At 37.4% G+C, this 17046-nt stretch overlaps 1 protein-coding gene across 3 annotated transcripts in view; it reads left to right on the forward strand.

Moving 5' to 3' along the window:
- Positions 1 to 17046, forward strand: part of rnf213a (ring finger protein 213a) — a 377172-nt gene that overhangs the window by 27991 nt on the left and 332135 nt on the right. For all 3 annotated transcript variants that reach the window (XM_039739973.1, XM_039739975.1, XM_039739974.1), the window contains 4 exons: positions 890 to 1041; positions 2918 to 3787; positions 14717 to 14871; positions 16762 to 16929. In XM_039739973.1, the coding sequence (XP_039595907.1) occupies positions 890 to 1041; positions 2918 to 3787; positions 14717 to 14871; positions 16762 to 16929 (1345 nt within the window). The remainder of the gene's footprint in view (positions 1 to 889; positions 1042 to 2917; positions 3788 to 14716; positions 14872 to 16761; positions 16930 to 17046) is intronic.

The raw sequence follows: 17046 nt of genomic DNA on the forward strand, positions 1-17046 counted from the left end.
CCTTTATGGAAGGTGTGCCACGTGACTATAGTAATCCCAAGTTACAAGATCGCCATTCACATAGTGAATAGCGCAACGTAACTGAACACTCAGGGCGACCTAGAAATAACCACTCTGCACAACTGAATTGGATTGAATGAAAATGCTATTGCTGCTTTTTTGTTTTTACTTGGTTTTCATTCTCATTTTAGTTCATTCACATATCATTAATTTTTATTTTTATTTAGTTTTAATTTCTCTGTTTGCCTTGATTTCAGTTCTCATTCTTGTAAAACAAAAAACAATATTTTTAGTTCTAGTTCTCATTGTTGTTATGAAAACATCACTGGTGTAGACCTGGGAAGAGAGCTGGGGTGAGTGTTCACTGAAAATGGGGCAGATATGGTAGGGTCATGAGGCAAGCTTTTGTAAGGAAGATGCAAAGGGTTAGTAGAGTTTTTTTTTTTTCTTTGTGTAAGAGGATACTGTCTTGTTGCAATTCTTACATGATTATAATTTTGTACATCTAAGCCTTTTCCGCCTAACATGTTAGAAGTATCCATCCATCCATTATCCAACCCGCTATATCCTAACTACAGGGTCACAGGGGTCTGCTGGAGCCAATCCCAGCCAACACAGGGTGCAAGGCAGGAAACAAACCCTGGGCAGGGCGCCAGCCCACCACAGATGTTATAAGTATCCATTTTGTTTTTTCAGTGTGACCATTTGGAATATTGTGCACTGTATTTAGTTTATGGTAAATATAATAGGTTATCCGTTTGAGTGTAGGGTGTTCCAGTGTTAGCTAATTTACTCATGTACTGTAGTTTAATCCAAAAGTCACAGATGTACCTATTACTAAAAACATCCCAGTTTAAAACAAACTTTTTTTTTTTTTTTTTAAATACAGATAGCAAGGGTGATCGAATCATGGATGTCACCATGGTGGATGATGCAGTGGTGAAAATGGGTGATAGCCTCTCTGCAGATATGAAAGATGTAAAGCCATTAAAAGAACAAAAGAGACCTTCTGAAGACCAAAATGAAATTCCAAGGGCTAGGGTATGTAGATTTTTCCAATTGCAAGTGTTTCCTGTATCTTTATAGCTTATTTAGCTGTAGACACAATTCCAAAAAACTTTATAGCGCAACTTGTTTGGGATCATAATTGGAATTAGAGTTCACTTTATGGGACAGGTGGACCAGTGTGTACTAGGAATTTGTCTTGGTAGTACTGATGCAATGTAAAAGGACAACACAGCATATTAAAAATAACATAGAATAAAATATGAAGGGACTATTGATATACAGGAGGGTTACTTACATTTTTTTAAATAGTAGACTCCTCACTTTCCAGGGCCTGCCTCCATGCCCCAACCAAATTTTATACCCTTAATAATTTGTACTTTTTCCTCTAACAGTCTAATATTAAGATTGACTTGTATATTCTTAAAATCTTATTAACCATGCTATTGGCTGTGTATTGTATAATTTCCAATGACAGGGGTAGCCTTGTGCATAGAAGGGTGCATGGGGGGGTACTACATCTTTCCAGAATAAATCTGTCATGTTTTCTCTTGCCATTCTCTCTTTTTATTCATTGGAGAACTGTCTTAGCAGTGTCTTTATTATAGATCTTCTAGACAGAAAAGAAAAAAAAAAAAGTTTCTGCAGTGTGGCCTTACATTTTTGTTTGTTGGTCCTTGGGAATGAAACACAGTGCCAAACATAATTGTTAAAGAAAAATTTAACTAATTTAATAAACTGCAGTTATAGAAATCTAATATTATTGGTTTTATCTCTTCAAAAGATGTGAGTTGATATCCCCGACAATATAAATTCAGTTGCTGTCATTTATAATTAAACATTATCAATACATAGCCAGATTTACAAAAATAATCTAGCAGCTCTATTCATGATAGCTATGAATGGATTTATACATAAGTAATTATATGATCATTTATTTAAATTGATTATATACCAGTTAAGATAATTTTTGAGACTACATATACATTTCTAAATATACCCTATATATATTCTCACTTGTATCTCCCTCTCTTGGTAAAAACAAGATAAGTGGTTTGGATGACCATGCCTTTTGCTTTCATATGATTGGAATGCATTTTTTACAGTGCTGCTGGGTAGCAGTGATTTTCAAACACCACATATTCTTCAGGCATTCCTGCCAGCTCAGGACAGCAGCATTCAAGTACCAAACCAATCCTAGATGCTTGACTGGCAGCAGTATAACAGCAGTTGAGAATTGGCCTGTTTCATCAATGTAGAAACTCCATTGAACATGTACAGTATAATAAAATTGGAGAGTTGCATTCTGCTAAGATAGCATGCCACAATTGATATTTAATGATTAATTTATTAGAGAGAGAAAAAAAAACTCCCATATATACACACTTCGATGATAAAGGTCAGCGTCCTTGAACAATCTGTGTCAGCTTTGGCATTTTTAATAGTTGTAGTCCCAAGCCAAGTAGTTACTTTTTTGTTTGGACTATTGGAGACTTCTGCCTTAACAGGTCACTCCTGGGTGTATTTTTATCTGGATAGCTAGTCCTTTGAAGAAGCCTTACATTTGATTCTCCAGAAACTGAGCGATACCAATTTGAAGCTAAATTTCAAGAATTGCTAGAACAGAGTCAGGTGCAATAGGTTTTGGGTTTGGGAATATAACAGTCTGGCTGTCTCAGCCTTTACCTCCATGGCGATAATACATTTCATATTTTCTGCAGTTTGACATTATTACCTTTTTAGTGGAAAACATTTAAAAATTCAATATTTTGATAAAATAATTTACATATGGAAGAATTTTTTATCGAAGGCATATTCATATGAATTAAATTACAGAAAGCGTGCATATCCAGAGCAACAGATGTATTTTTAATCTTTTGTACAGTATCATATTTTCATTTCTTTATTTTAGAAAAAGAAGAAAAAGAGCAGGAAAAAAGTGCAAACAGAAGAACGTCTTTCTGTCGCAGGTGACAGGAGTAGTTCAGACTTTTCTGACATTACCCAAGAGGAAAGTGCATCAAGTCTACAAGACATCAGTCTTGAAACAGTGGAAGAGAAGAAAGATGTGGAAAACAATGTTTCAAATCACCTAGAAAATAATGATAAAGGACTTGATCCCAATATCTCTGAAAATCATGATATACAAATGGATGAAAATGAACAACTGAGCTTAGAAGCGGGAGTTGAAGCAGTATCTAAGGGAACATTGAAAGCTGAAGAGGAAGTTAAAGACTTCAGTAAGGACTTCAAGCATAGAGAAGACCGCACCAAAAATCTTTTGCCACTAAAATCTGACGACCAGTCTGCCAGTGATTGTTTAAATGATTTTCAACACTCTGAAAGTAGCCCTATATCAGCCCCGGCAGACAGTCCTACATTTCCAACGCATGTACAAGAGATGGACTGCTCAGTGGGTAAGAATAAGAATTATGCACAAGTATTGAAAGAATCTATCAAAACAAGACAAAGTTCAGCGGAAAAAATTAAAAATACTGAACATGAACTAACTACTCCAAATTCAGCAACGATGGAAAAAAGTACACACGCAACACCAAAAAAAGGTTCTCAGTTAAATCCAGGAAAAAATAAAGGTGAAAAGGAAAGGGAAGATGACTGTTTACAAGAAAACCAAAGTCTGCCTAAAAAAAGTAAATGTCCTGAGCTGGAATCATCTTCTCAGAATTTAGCTAAGACTAAGTCAACGAAAGATTCTTGCATAAGTGGAGGAAAGGACAAAGGTGAAAAGCAGGTAGCAGGTGACTCTCTGAAACAGTCAAAGGTATGAAAGTTAAAAAATTAATAATTATTTTTGTTTAATTGTAATGTCATACATCGCAGAGGATCTAGTAGTGCATTTTACACTATTTGAATATGCAGAAACAAAGTGACAGGTCTTAATTTCAAGGTGCATACAGTTCTGACAATTTATGTTTTTATGTATGTGGTATATAAGTGTGGAATGTATTATATATGTCATATTTAACATCCTAATTTATGGGGAAAAACAATGTAGAGACGTTAGTTCAACAAGCTACATGATGCATGATTCATCATCCCATGGCTTGAATTCAAAAAGTACATTAAATGTGTAATAATAATTATAATTATTATAGTTCTTTAATCTTTTTTTAGCTCCTAATCATTTCCTACAGTGAAATTGAGTTAATGTCCAGTAAAAATGTGCTTTGCTTTTTGTGTGCTGAGTCCACTCATAGTCTTCCACTGTTAAATTGGCTCAATAAAGGCTTGATGGTGCACACTTAGTTGTTCAGGTTTGTACTTAATTGCAAACAGTGTTGCAAGAGTGCTTTAAAACTCTAAACCGCAGAGTAAAATGTAATGAAGTGTTTGCTTAACATACACCATAATTATGGATTGCTGCTTTAAAGAAACCCTAGGCTAACATTTGATAATCTTTAGTTCAGTTAAATTTTAATGTTTTAGCCAATATTATTCATAGAAAATGGCTGATGTTCTTTATATTATTATTTTTTTTTATTTCTTTACTTAGTTATTTCTTAAATACAAGTATGAAATTACTTTTCTGTTTTTTTGATCACTTAATTTCATTTCAAATTTTATTGCCTATGAAAATATATGGAACAGATTCATCAGCACTCATGTAATCTTTGATTGGCCTTTCACAAATAAAGGAATATTTCTTTATTTGAAGTAAATTAGGTGTTATATGTGCAAGTTCCTTCTCTGTTTACTTACAATTTTATTAGTGATTTCTTGGTAGTTTGAAAATAAATTACAATTTCTTCATGCGGATTAGGTATCTTTTAAGAGTAAAATGAGGATAAATGTCCAGGAAGTAAATGGAGGATATATTCACATAACAGAAAATAGTTCTTAAAAAATTGACAAAGGAAAGCTTTTTTTAAACATTGCAACATTTCCCAGTTTTTTGCAGCATTTCTTAGTTTTTGTATAATGTGATAGGTAGGCCATGAAAATCTAGACAACTATCTTGTGAAACATGTATGCCAAGTCTGGATACTTGATACTACCTTGATTCTTCAAACCTTTCCCTTAAGTGGTTATATTTGTTTAAAATGTGACAAATGTTGTAATTTTTAGAGCATGAAGTATGCAGGTAGTTCCCTAAGAGAGTTTTTCAGTGATTAAAAGATGAAAGCATCTAAGTTAGGAGCATATTTATGAAAACACTAAAGCAAAAGCAATGTCACTTTATTTTTTATTTAATGAAAAGGGTTTATGTATAGTTTTTAATGTAATTGATTTATACAGCATTGAAAGAAATAGATAAAAAATTCAGTTTTGAAAAAAAAAAAAAAGAATTTTATAGTTCATTAACTTGGTCAGTGAGTCGAGTATAATTAGGTTCTAAGTAAATGGGTATATTGTTGCCAATCAGAGATCTAATTTCCAAGACAAAATATGAGGGGATCTTTACTGTATAATGTTGGAATAGTTATCCTGTGCTGTCTTATATAAATGTAGGCTAATGCATCATAACATCTAAAAAACAGTATTGCAACTTTCACAACAGTGTTGAAAGAATTAGAAAACCACAGTGGAAATACATCTATCAACTGTAACACTGAGGTTAAAAGCATAGAAAATCTAAAACCAAGCTAATTGTACAGTGGTACCTTGGTATACAGTCAACCCTCGTTTATCGCGGTTAATCCGTTCCAGACTCTGCCGCGATAAATGAATTTCCGCGAAGTAGGATTCTTTATTTATAAATCGAATATTTTCGCAGTTAGAGCATAGAAAACCTGTTTACGACCTTCTAAATACAGTAATCCCTCGATAGGTGAAAATCCGCGAAGTAGAAACCATATGTTTGTATGGTTATTTTTATATATTTTAAGCCCTTATAAACTCTCCCACACTGTTAACATTATTAGAGCCCTCTAGACATGAAATAACACCCTTTAGTCAAACGTTTAAACTGTGCTTCATTACAAGACAGCGATGGCAGTTCTTTCTCACAATTAAAGAATGCAAACATATCTTATCTTCAAAGGAGCACCGTGAAGAGCAGATAATGTCAGAGAGAGCGCTCGCTAAGAAAAGCAAACAATCAAAAAATCAATACGTGCTTTTAAGTATACAGAAGCACCGCGATAAAGCGGCATTTTGTAGAGGAGTATCCTATCTTCTGTTCAAACAGCCCCCTCTGCTCACACCCCCTCCGTCAGGCAGAGAGAGTGAGAGAGACAGAGAGAAGCAAACAAAACAAGCGCCACGTGGGAAGCATATCTTATAGCATTGAGGAGTTTTAGTTAATATGTAATACATGCTCTGATTGGGTAGCTTCTAAGCCAACCGCCAATAGCGTCCCTTCGTATGAAATCAACTGGGCAATCAAACTGAGGAAGCATGTACAGTAATCCCTCCTCGATCGCGGGGGTTGCGTTCCAGAACCCCCCGCGATAGGTGAAAATCCGCGAAGTAGAAACCATATGTTTGTATGATTATTTTTATATATTTTAAGCCCTTAGAAACTCTCCCACACTGTTTATAAATATTCTCCGCACAGTTATACAGTAAACCCTTGTTTATCGCGGTTAATCCGCTCCAGACAGATAAATTAATTTCCACGAAGTAGGATTCTTTATTTATAAATCTAATATTTTCGCAGTTAGAGCATAGAAAACCTGTTTACGACCTTCTAAATACGTTTTTTAACATTATTAGAGCCCTCTAGACATGAAATAACACCCTTTAGTCAAAAGTTTAAACTGTGCTCCATGACAAGACAGAGATGACAGTTCTTTCTCACAATTAAAAGAATGCAAACATATCTTCCTCTTCAAAGTGCGCGTAAGGAGCGGAGAATGTCAGAGAGAGAGTAAAGTAAACAATGAAAAATCAATAGGGCTGTTGCACTTTTAAGTATGCAAGCACCGCGATAAAGCAGCGGCAATGAAGGGATCAATGCGAAGGTAGCCTTTCAGCATTTTTACAGGAGCGTCCGTATCTTCTAAGCAAACAGCCTCTGTGCAAAAAGCCCTCTGCTCAGATCTCCTCCGTCAAGCGCAGAGAACGTCAGAGAGAGAGAGCGAGATTAAAGCAAACAATCAAAAAATCAATAAGTGTGCTTTTGGACGCACCTCGATAAAGCGGCATTTCTTAGAGGAGCGTCCGTATCCACTAGGCAAACAGCTTCTGTGCAAGCAGCACCTCTGCTCACACCCCCTCCGTCAGGCGCAGAGAATGTCAGAGAGGGTGAGATAGAGGCAGAGACAAGCAAACAATTGAGCACCGCGCAGGAGGCATATCTTATAGCATTGAGGAGTTTTAGTTAATATGTAATACGTGCTCTGATTGGGTAGCTTCTAAGCCATCCGCCAATAGCGTCCCTTGTATGAAATCAACTGGGCAAACAAACTGAGGAAGCATGTACCATAAATTAAAAGACCCATTGTCCGCAGAAATCCGCGAATCAGCGAAAAATCCGCATTATACATTTACATATGCTTACATATAAAATCTGCGATAGAGCAAAACCGCGAAAGTCAAAGCGCGATACAGCAAGGGATCACTGTAACCTAAATTAAAAGACCCATTGTCCGCAGAAAGCGGCGAACCAGCGAAATATCGGTGATATATATTTAGATGTGCTTACATTTAAAATCCGCGATAGAGTGAAGCCGCGAAAGTCGAAGCGCGATATAGCGAGGGATTACTGTACGTCCTTAATCCGTTCCAGATCCTTGGACTTATACCAAACAAATTTTTCCCATAAGAAATAATGGGAAAATGATTACTTCGTTCCCATGAAAAAAATCCTATTGTTATTGGCATATTATACATTGATGGGGTTGTATAAAATAATTTAAACACTGCTTAATACTAAAATACATAAATACAAAAGCAATTAGATGAAATAAAATGAAAATGACTTGTCCGATAACAATGAGGTTAATTTTACAGCACAACAAAGGAGAGCGTTACAGCTCTTACAAAGGAGCCTCTTCAGGCAAATGTGAAGCACTGCCGTTGTTCTTCTTCTGGCAGTCTTCAATCCAAATCCCTAAAGCAGATTCCATCCAGACTACTGCCTTATTACATCTACTTACAACTCGTTTTGCACCCTGGTTAAAAGGACACTGCGGCCGTAGATCTTATATTCCTTTCCTATTTTTTAATTAAAAAGAATAGTAGCCTTCAACAAATCCAAAACGTTTACCTTTTCGGCAATCATTAACATCTTCCGTTTGCGCTTGGGCACGGCCCCTGAAGCAGTAGCAGATCGTTTTGGAGCCATAATGAAGGGCTTGGCTATGCACAAACATAAACACAAAAGAGCATAAAAGTTAACTCTTTACACAGTGAAACATGTTGATGCTGAATGAGCGAGACGAGACTTCCTGGTTAACACCGCATTCAGCAGGCAGGAACTTAACTGCGTGCTCTGATTGGTTAGCTTCTCAGTCATCCGCCAATAGCGTCCCTTGTATGAAATCAATTGGGCAAACCAACTGAGGAAGCATGTACAGGAAGTAAAAAGACACATTGTCCACAGAAGCAGCGAAAAATCCGCGTTATATATTTAGTTATGCTTTCATATAAAATCCACGATAGAGTGAAGCTGCGAAAGTCGAAGCGTGATATAGTTAGGGATTACTGTACAGGTTAAAACTTTTTTTTTTGAAGGCGCGCACCCGGTATACCACACATGTTGCTCTAGCACATGAGTCGTATTCCAAACAAAGGTCGTATACCAAGCAAAATATTTTGCCTCTAAACATGACGTATACCAAGTTGGACTTATTCCAAAGCAGACGTATACCGAGGAACCACTGTACTTGGATGTGGTACTGGTCATTCAGCAAGTCACAGAAGAGCAGGCTATGTCTGTGGGGAAAATCTTGCAGTAACAAGCAACTCTTTATAACACAGTGTTGATTAATCCAATCAATTTAACCATTTTTTTTGTATGGTACTCTCAACCAATTAAATCAGTAGAATATTCCAGCTGTGCCTTTTAAGAAATGAGAATCACTTGCTTTAAACAAGTGTTCTTCACTGCAGAACCAAAAATCTAATTGGTTGAGTCAGACCAAATCCAAATACTCCCAATCCTCAACTGCACTGAGCAGGGTCAAAATAAAAATCCATGTAAAGCGTCCCATATTCCCTAGAAGTAACTTATTCTACTTTTCAGTAGTTTCGGTGAAGCCAGATCTGTAATATATACAGGTATATGTCTGGAGACAACCATGAGAGAATTTTGTATAAAACTGGGTTAGGAACAATTACATGGCTCGCTATGTGTCACATTTCTAAACCAATCCAGTGTCTCATGAAGGCAGTGCCCAATGTAGGGGTGGTGTCTTTGAACTGCAAGGATTAGCAGTGCTCTCTTTAACCTGGTCCGACAGGCAGCAAGCGTCTGTTTATGATAAACCATCTACAGTCAAAGTCTCTTAGTCTCCTTAGACATATAAATGTGTATTGTGTGTGCAGAGACCACATTACTCGCTTTAACAATTAACATAATCTGATGCAGGTGAGCAAACACCTTTCTGTAGCATCATATTTTACATTGGCATTTGGTGACAGCAATGGATGAATGGAAAATTTTAAATGGTATGCCGTTGCAGGTGGTGTGTGTGTGCTCTGTTCAGCATTACAATGATAGTGCAGGAGCCAATGTAAACTTGAAAGAATTGGCAGCTATATTCATGAAAATAATGAACTGCAAAATATGAAATTGAAGTAAACCGTGTTTTTCACTCAGTGAAGAGGACTGCTGTTAAGATAATAACAAAGAACCCCAGGATATGCAAATATCCAGACTCGAAATGTCCATGTCAACTTACCTGCCTAGCACCACCAATACAGTGGAAGCAGATGGGGCTTCACAACATCCACCTTCTGACTGCACGCATAAACGAGTAAAGAAATTTAAACATTACTATCTATTTGGAAATGCATTCATGCCATGACAAAAAAGCTGCAGCTTTTAACATGTTGTATATCCATTAATCACAATGCTTCTCTAAACTCTGCTGCTGTTATGTTCTATAGTAATGCAATTCAGTAGACCAATGCGAAGTCGCGGTTCAGGGTTCGCGGACCCAGTCGTTCACGGATTTTTCCTTAGAACCGAACTATTAACTGTTGGCGGAATGTGCAAATATCCTCCACAATTTTTTATGGCTTTTTTCGTGGCAATACTGTGTTGTAGAGAACAGGAAGGAAATGTGGTTTGGGATGGTGAAAGTAGCCAATCCGAGAGCGTTATTCATTTCTCCTTGCTCCTGATTGACTGATGCCCTGTGATACGTCTCCAGGTGAGTGGGTTGGTTTGGGATGGTGAAGTAGGCAATCGAAGAGCGTTATTTCTCCTTGCCGCTCATTGACTGCAGTCCTGTGACGCGTCTCCAGCTGAGATTCCTTTTGTTTACAATTTTGTTATTGTTTTCATTTTGTTATTCTTAAATGCACAAGATGTCACTGAAACACCCTGCGCCTTCTAAGGCTTCTGTCTCAAAGCCTAAGCGCAAGAAGAAGTTTAAAACACTCCAGGAGAAGGTTGAACTATTGGATTTGTTCCGGAAACTAAAAGGTTATGCTGCAGTAGCGCGCCACTATGGCATTAATGAAAGCACCGCACGCTACATAAAGAAGAACGAGGCCGCGATCCGGAGTACTGTATCTGTAAATTTCTGTGATAGTGCCAAAAAGGTTACGAACGTAAGGAATAAAAATATCATCAGGATGGAATCTGCCTTGGCATTGTGGATCACTGACTGCAGGTAGAAAAAAAAACCCTTGGACGGTAACATCATCCGTGAGAAATTACGGAAATTGTACCAGCAGTTCGCTACAAGAGACAATGTAGCAACTTCCCATCACAATGTTCCTGAAACCTATAAAGAAAAGTCAGCACGAAACCCCACCAGAAGGGGACCCGTCCAAAGATATGACTCCTCCTGAAGTGCCTAAAGAAGAGGCGCCATCCAAGGAGTTTTAAATCCTCTGCATCATCATCAATATCATTCATCATTTGTGAGAACCCTTACATTTTACTGTATTTTAATTAAATGAAATTATGTATTTACTCTACTTATAACAAAGAAAACGACAGCGCATAGCAAAGAAAACGCCCTTGCATGAATTACAGTACGTATAGTGGTAACATCGGTATTTTACATTCTAGCACCATGGGAGACATAGAAGTACAATACTGTACAGTATACGGGTTTACTTTGCATTCTGTTTTTAGGTAATGTATTAAGGTAATTTTTTAGATAATGTATTAAGCTGAGTTTGAAACGAAATTAAAGTGCTTTGTGGGCATACTGTATTTAGGGTTTGAACTATAAGAATAGGCATTTAAAAGGCATTTTTTTAACCAAATCCAAGTTGCGGTTTTTCACAATTCGCGGGTGCTCTAGGAACTTAACCCCTGTGAATTTTGGGGGTGTACTGTAGTTAAAATGATGGAACGCTATCATAGCAGAGAGACGTACTACACAAATGTGTGGAGCCCAGTAGCTGCAGTGGTCTACGTGTATGTGTGTCTGTCTGTCTGTCTTTATTGTTCCAGTGCTCAGTACAACATGCAAGTTAATTTATTAAGCTTCAGTTACCTTGTGCTATTGTGCTTCTTAGTGGATAACAGCGATTTTAGCTTTTTATTTTGCTTTTTGTTCAGTATCTTTTCCTCTCTCCCAGAAACCCCAGTGGCGGGTGTTTTAATAAAAAGCCCTGTTGGTATAATCTTTGCAGTGCAGGATTTTGCCGCTGTTCACTACACATTTTTAAATGGTTTGTTCTCAGATATGTATTCTTGTTTGAGAATCAAGTCTGGTCCAACGAGACTCAAGTTTTAAATGATATGACTCTGTGCAGTTGTAGTGAAGTAGCTCAATATTGCCCCTGACATCAAATTGAGCAGTTAGAGTATCAGCAAGCATTTTTGATAATTCGTTTTCAAGTTAACAGCTTTTTTCTGCCATAGTGAATGTTGGTGAAATGGATTGATGTGGTGTGCTGGAGTATGTGCAACATATTCTCGAGCCCTGCATTCTCACTATTAAGTGGAGTCTCTCATCTCTCACTATTAACATTCCAATTGTGGATGGGATGTGGCTTTAAATCTGATGTCTGATTTAGACTGGTTGATTTCCTGTTAAAAGTAATGATGATTGCAATTTGTCTCAAAACACTTGATCGTGCATCTCTTATTCCTTTAGTAAAACCTACTGGCAGTGTTCATCATGGGAAGTAAATCAAAGGATATTTCATCCTAAAATATCTGTCTGTCATTTATTGGTGGTGCCTCGCAGTTAGGAGACCCGGGTTCGCTTCCCGGGTTCTCCCTGCGTGGAGTTTGCATGTTCTCCCCGTGTCTGTGTGGGTTTCCTCCCCCAATCCAAAGACATGCAGGTTAGGTGGATTGGCCATTCTAAATTGGCCCTAGTGTGTGCTTGGTGTGTGGGTGTGTTTGTGCGTCCTGCGGTGGGTTGGCACCCTGCCCAGGATTGGTTCCTGCCTTGTGCCCTGTGTTGGCTGGGATTGGCTCCAGCAGACCCCCGTGACCCTGTATTCGGATTCAGCGGGTTAGAAAATGGATGGATTTATTGGTGGGATTTTTGGGGTTCACTGATAAAATGACAAGAAGTGCAATAAGCACATACAGTGGGTATAGAAAAGAATCACCCCCTTCGAAAATTTCCATTTTTTTTTTTGTGGTGATTCTTTTCTGTACCCACTATAGTTAGTGTGAAGAAGTGCCAGCAAATTGTAAAGGAATGCACCTCAAAGGACTGTTCCTAGAGCTGGCCGGCCATCTAAACTGAGTGATCGGGGGATAAGGGCCTTAGTCAGGGAGGTGACCAAGAACCTGATGGTCACTCTGTCAGAGCTCCAGAGGTCCTCTGTGGAGAGAGGAGAACCTTCCAGAAGGACAACCATCTCTGCAGCAATCCACCAATCAGGCCTGTATGGTAGAGTGGACAGACAGAAGCCACTCCTTAGTAAAAGGCACATGGCAGCCTGCCTGGAGTTTGCCAAGAGGCACCTGAAGGACTCTCAGACCATGAGAAACAAAATTCTCTGGTCGAATGAGACAAAGATTGAACTCTTTGGTGTGAATGCCAGGCATCACGTTTGGAGGAAACCAGGCACCACTCATCACCAGGCCAATACCATCCCTACAGTGAAGCATGGTGGTGGCAGCATCATGCTGTGGGGATGTTTTTCAGTGGCAGTGACTGGAAGACTAGTTAGGATAAAGGGAAAGATGACTGCAGCAATGTACAGAGACATCCTGGATGAAAACCTGCTCCAGAGCGCTCTTGACCTCAGACTGTGGCCACGGTTTAACTTTCAGCAGGGCAATGACCCTAAGCACAGAGCCAAGATATCAAAGGAGTGGCTTCAGGACAACTCTGTGAATGTCCATGAGTGGCCCAGCCAGAGCCCAGACTTGAATCCGATTGAACATCTTTGGAGAGATCTTAAAATGGCTATGCACCGATGCTTCCCATCCAACCTGATGGAGCTTGAGAGGTGCTGCAAAGAGAAATGGGCGAAAATGGCCAAGGATAGGTGTGCCAAGCTTGTGGCATCATATTCAAAAAGACTTGAGGCTGTAATTGCTGCCAAAGGTGCATCGACAAAGTATGGAGCAAAGGCTGTGAATACTTGTACGTGTGATTTCTCAGTTTTTTATTTTTAATAAATTTGCAAAAACCTCAACCAAACTTTTTTCATGTTGTCATTATAGGGTGTTGTGTGTAGAATTCTGAGGAAAAAAAATGAATTTAATCCATTTTGGAATAAGGCTGTAACATAACAAAATGTGGAAAAAGTGATGCGCTGTAAATACTTTTCTGATGCACTGTATAAGCTATAGCATTTTTAATGTAGGTAGATCATTTCGATCTGGTCATTTTAAAAGTAGATCGCAAGCCGAAAAAGTGTAGGCACCACTGGTCACGAGAATACATTTAGAATATACACATGTTAAGATAAACCAGCTAGTTCCTGATATATCATTCTTTATAAACCTGATGCTATAAACCCTCATTTTGTTACACAGGACGGATCCCTTTCTTTGCCATAAATTAAAATGCAGGGCTTATATTGTATTTTGATATTTATGCATGACAATGCTTCTTTACTTAAATGATGGCTAAGTGACTACCTGTTTTATATACCAGTATTTAAGCTGTTTTTATTGTTGTTATTTATATATTTTATATGCATTTCCAAAAAAAGGTATAGTATTGTTAACTTCAATAAATGTAGGTACTTTAATAAAAAAGCCTTAGATTTTCTGCCATGGTTTGGAAAGGTATTGTGTATCATACAATTTCACTGGTACTGGTATAGAATACAAAAATTCTGGTATTGTGACATCTCTTGAGTGAACCAATATGTCAGTGAAGAAGAGGCATAAGAGTGACTTCTCAATGAACAAATGGCAGTTTGTTACACATGCACTCTTAAGAGAATTTTTAGTGTTCTAATCAGTGTTTTTTATTTCATGGTTACTACTAAGTATTTTTTCCAAACACCAATACAGCAGCAACAGTAAGAAAATATGTTAGAATGGAGCATTGCAATTTCTCTGTAACTGTTACTGTGGGCATTTTTAAATTATTGTGGTGTTCACTTTTTCTGCGTTTCATAAATTCTAATAATTTTCAATCTTAAATATGAATGTAAAAATGATATACATTTAATAAAGCATAAGCACTTCTGTCAACAGACACAAAGGACTGACAGCTCACCGACACCTGATGTTTCCACTTCTGCTGCCTACAAAGACAGTCACAAAAAAGATAGTAATCTGAAATCAGATTCTAATAAGGCAAAAGGGAAACAAAAAAATGCCAAGTCCCCTGCAGTATCACAACAACACAGGTATGGAGAGAATGTATGTTTGTTTGTTTTATTTATTGTTTTTAGTAGTTCTCTGTTTTGTAGCCGGTCTTTTCAGTTTTAAATTCCATGCTTTGTTTTACACTTTTGGAATAATATATGATTATATTTACTCTGTAATTGTTTGGTTGTTTTATTCACACTGAAATGTATAATTCATTATAACTTTTAGTAACTCACTAGTTGTTTTGAGAATACACTACTCATTTAAAAAAACACCCTATAGAAATGACAACACTTTTCATACATGGTCCCCCCATTTCAGGGTACCATAATGTTTGGGACAGTTGGTGTCACAGGTATTTGTGATTACTTTGTTTAATTCCTTCGTTAGTGCGGACATAAGATACCTAGACTTGTTACTTCCTACAGAAAACTCTTGGTGAAGACTGACATAAAACACGTTTTTAGGAGCTGCTAATGGAGGTTTCACAGACACAGACTGTGTGTCCCTACTGCTAAAGTTTATTGGCGGGGGTGTGTATCTGCTGCTGAGCCACAGATTTGCTCATGGTGCCCAGGTGACACGAATGAGGCAAGACCAGTGGTGTTGGCAGGCTGTTGGGATGAAGCACTCAGGGATGCTTGGTGTCACCATAGACCTGTGCATTGTGGAGGATTGGCCAAGGAAGGTGGTAGTGGGTTCAGCTTGTGAAGGAACTAATGGCTGTTTTCAGGGCTAACTACCACCAGTTTTCTGCAAAGTGTTAAATCATTCCACTTTCTAATGCACCACCGGGTTGTTACGGTATTTGTACATTTATTTCAAATAGAATGCTCTTACACTGAATATCTACTGTACTATTGTAATTAAAAAAAACTAAATTTGTCTACCATGCAAAAATGCAAATGCAATGTGAAAAAAAAAATTGTCAGGGTACAGTTAACCTTGTATCAGATACATGAAAATGATATAATTCACAAAAAAGAAAATTACAAAGGCTGCTGTTTTTATTCCAGCTTGTAATGCTTCAGTATTGGAGAGGTTGTTAAATGGGTGGTTTAAGATTTATGATGAATATGATTTACTGATTAGTGTAGTTTTTTTGACTGTCATCCTAGGAAAACCAAACTATTTGCAAACAGCAGCACTAACCCTACCAGTTCTAAACTTTTTTCTTTTCTGATCCTTCACTCCCTGGTGACATGTTCGGAGGTGACATAGTCACGTTAAACAATGCTGGAGATGTTGTGGGTTTTACGCAGTGTTTGGAAGAAATAGTTGAAATTCAAACAGAAGTGCTAAACATTGCAAAATTGGCTTTTGCAGGTTGATTTTTTCTAAATATTGAATTGAATAGAAAATGTAGTATATTGCCCATCCTCATTTGGCAGCCCTAGCATATATAAAATGTGTTTTAAAATGTGTTTTGCGTGTTTGTATGTGTATATTTGTAAAAAAAAAAAAATTTGTATACTAAATATGAAAGAGATGAGCATTCCCACACAGCATAAGAGTCTCCCAACGTGTGTCCAACAAGTTAGGAGCTTTTGACTTTGGTGACCTTTGATGGGGATTGACTTTATTGTGTGTTCAGAAAGGTGATTTTCTGATTGTTTTCCTTAGTTGCCATTCGCAAACAGTCCTTGCTTCTGGTATAATAATTTTTTTTCAGTCTACATAAGACTAACATTTAGTCACTAATAAATAAGCATTTTAGCTAACATGTGTACATCTTTTTAATCATCTGTAATGTGCATGGTGTATAATTAAACCCCTAATGTCAGTTTCTGCAGTTAAATCATTTTAAACTTTTTTCAGCTCTGAATACTTTAGAATTTTTTTTCAATTACAGTTTAAACCTTTTAACATAAATATTAAAATGTTATGTCAATGTTTTTTTTTCTTATTTTCACTTTAATAAAATAAAGGCAACAACAACCTCAGCAAATTCCATTTGATGAAAGGCTTACAATTTACTTCCATGCTATTTTATCCAAGGATTTTAATTTAGACCGAGATCGAGATAAGGTCATACTACGTGCTGGAGATCCAATTGGAAACTGGGAAGAAAATTTGACTGAAATTACTGTAAGAAGGTAAGATTGCCATATGTTCACACAATACGTTACTTTATTGAATAACATACTAGCTCAGCTGGAGTCACATTAGAAGACTAGGCAAAAAACGTGTTAGAGATACTTTATATGTTGAGT

Source organism: Polypterus senegalus, chromosome 17, assembly GCF_016835505.1.
Source record: "Polypterus senegalus isolate Bchr_013 chromosome 17, ASM1683550v1, whole genome shotgun sequence".
Taxonomy (NCBI): domain Eukaryota; kingdom Metazoa; phylum Chordata; class Cladistia; order Polypteriformes; family Polypteridae; genus Polypterus; species Polypterus senegalus.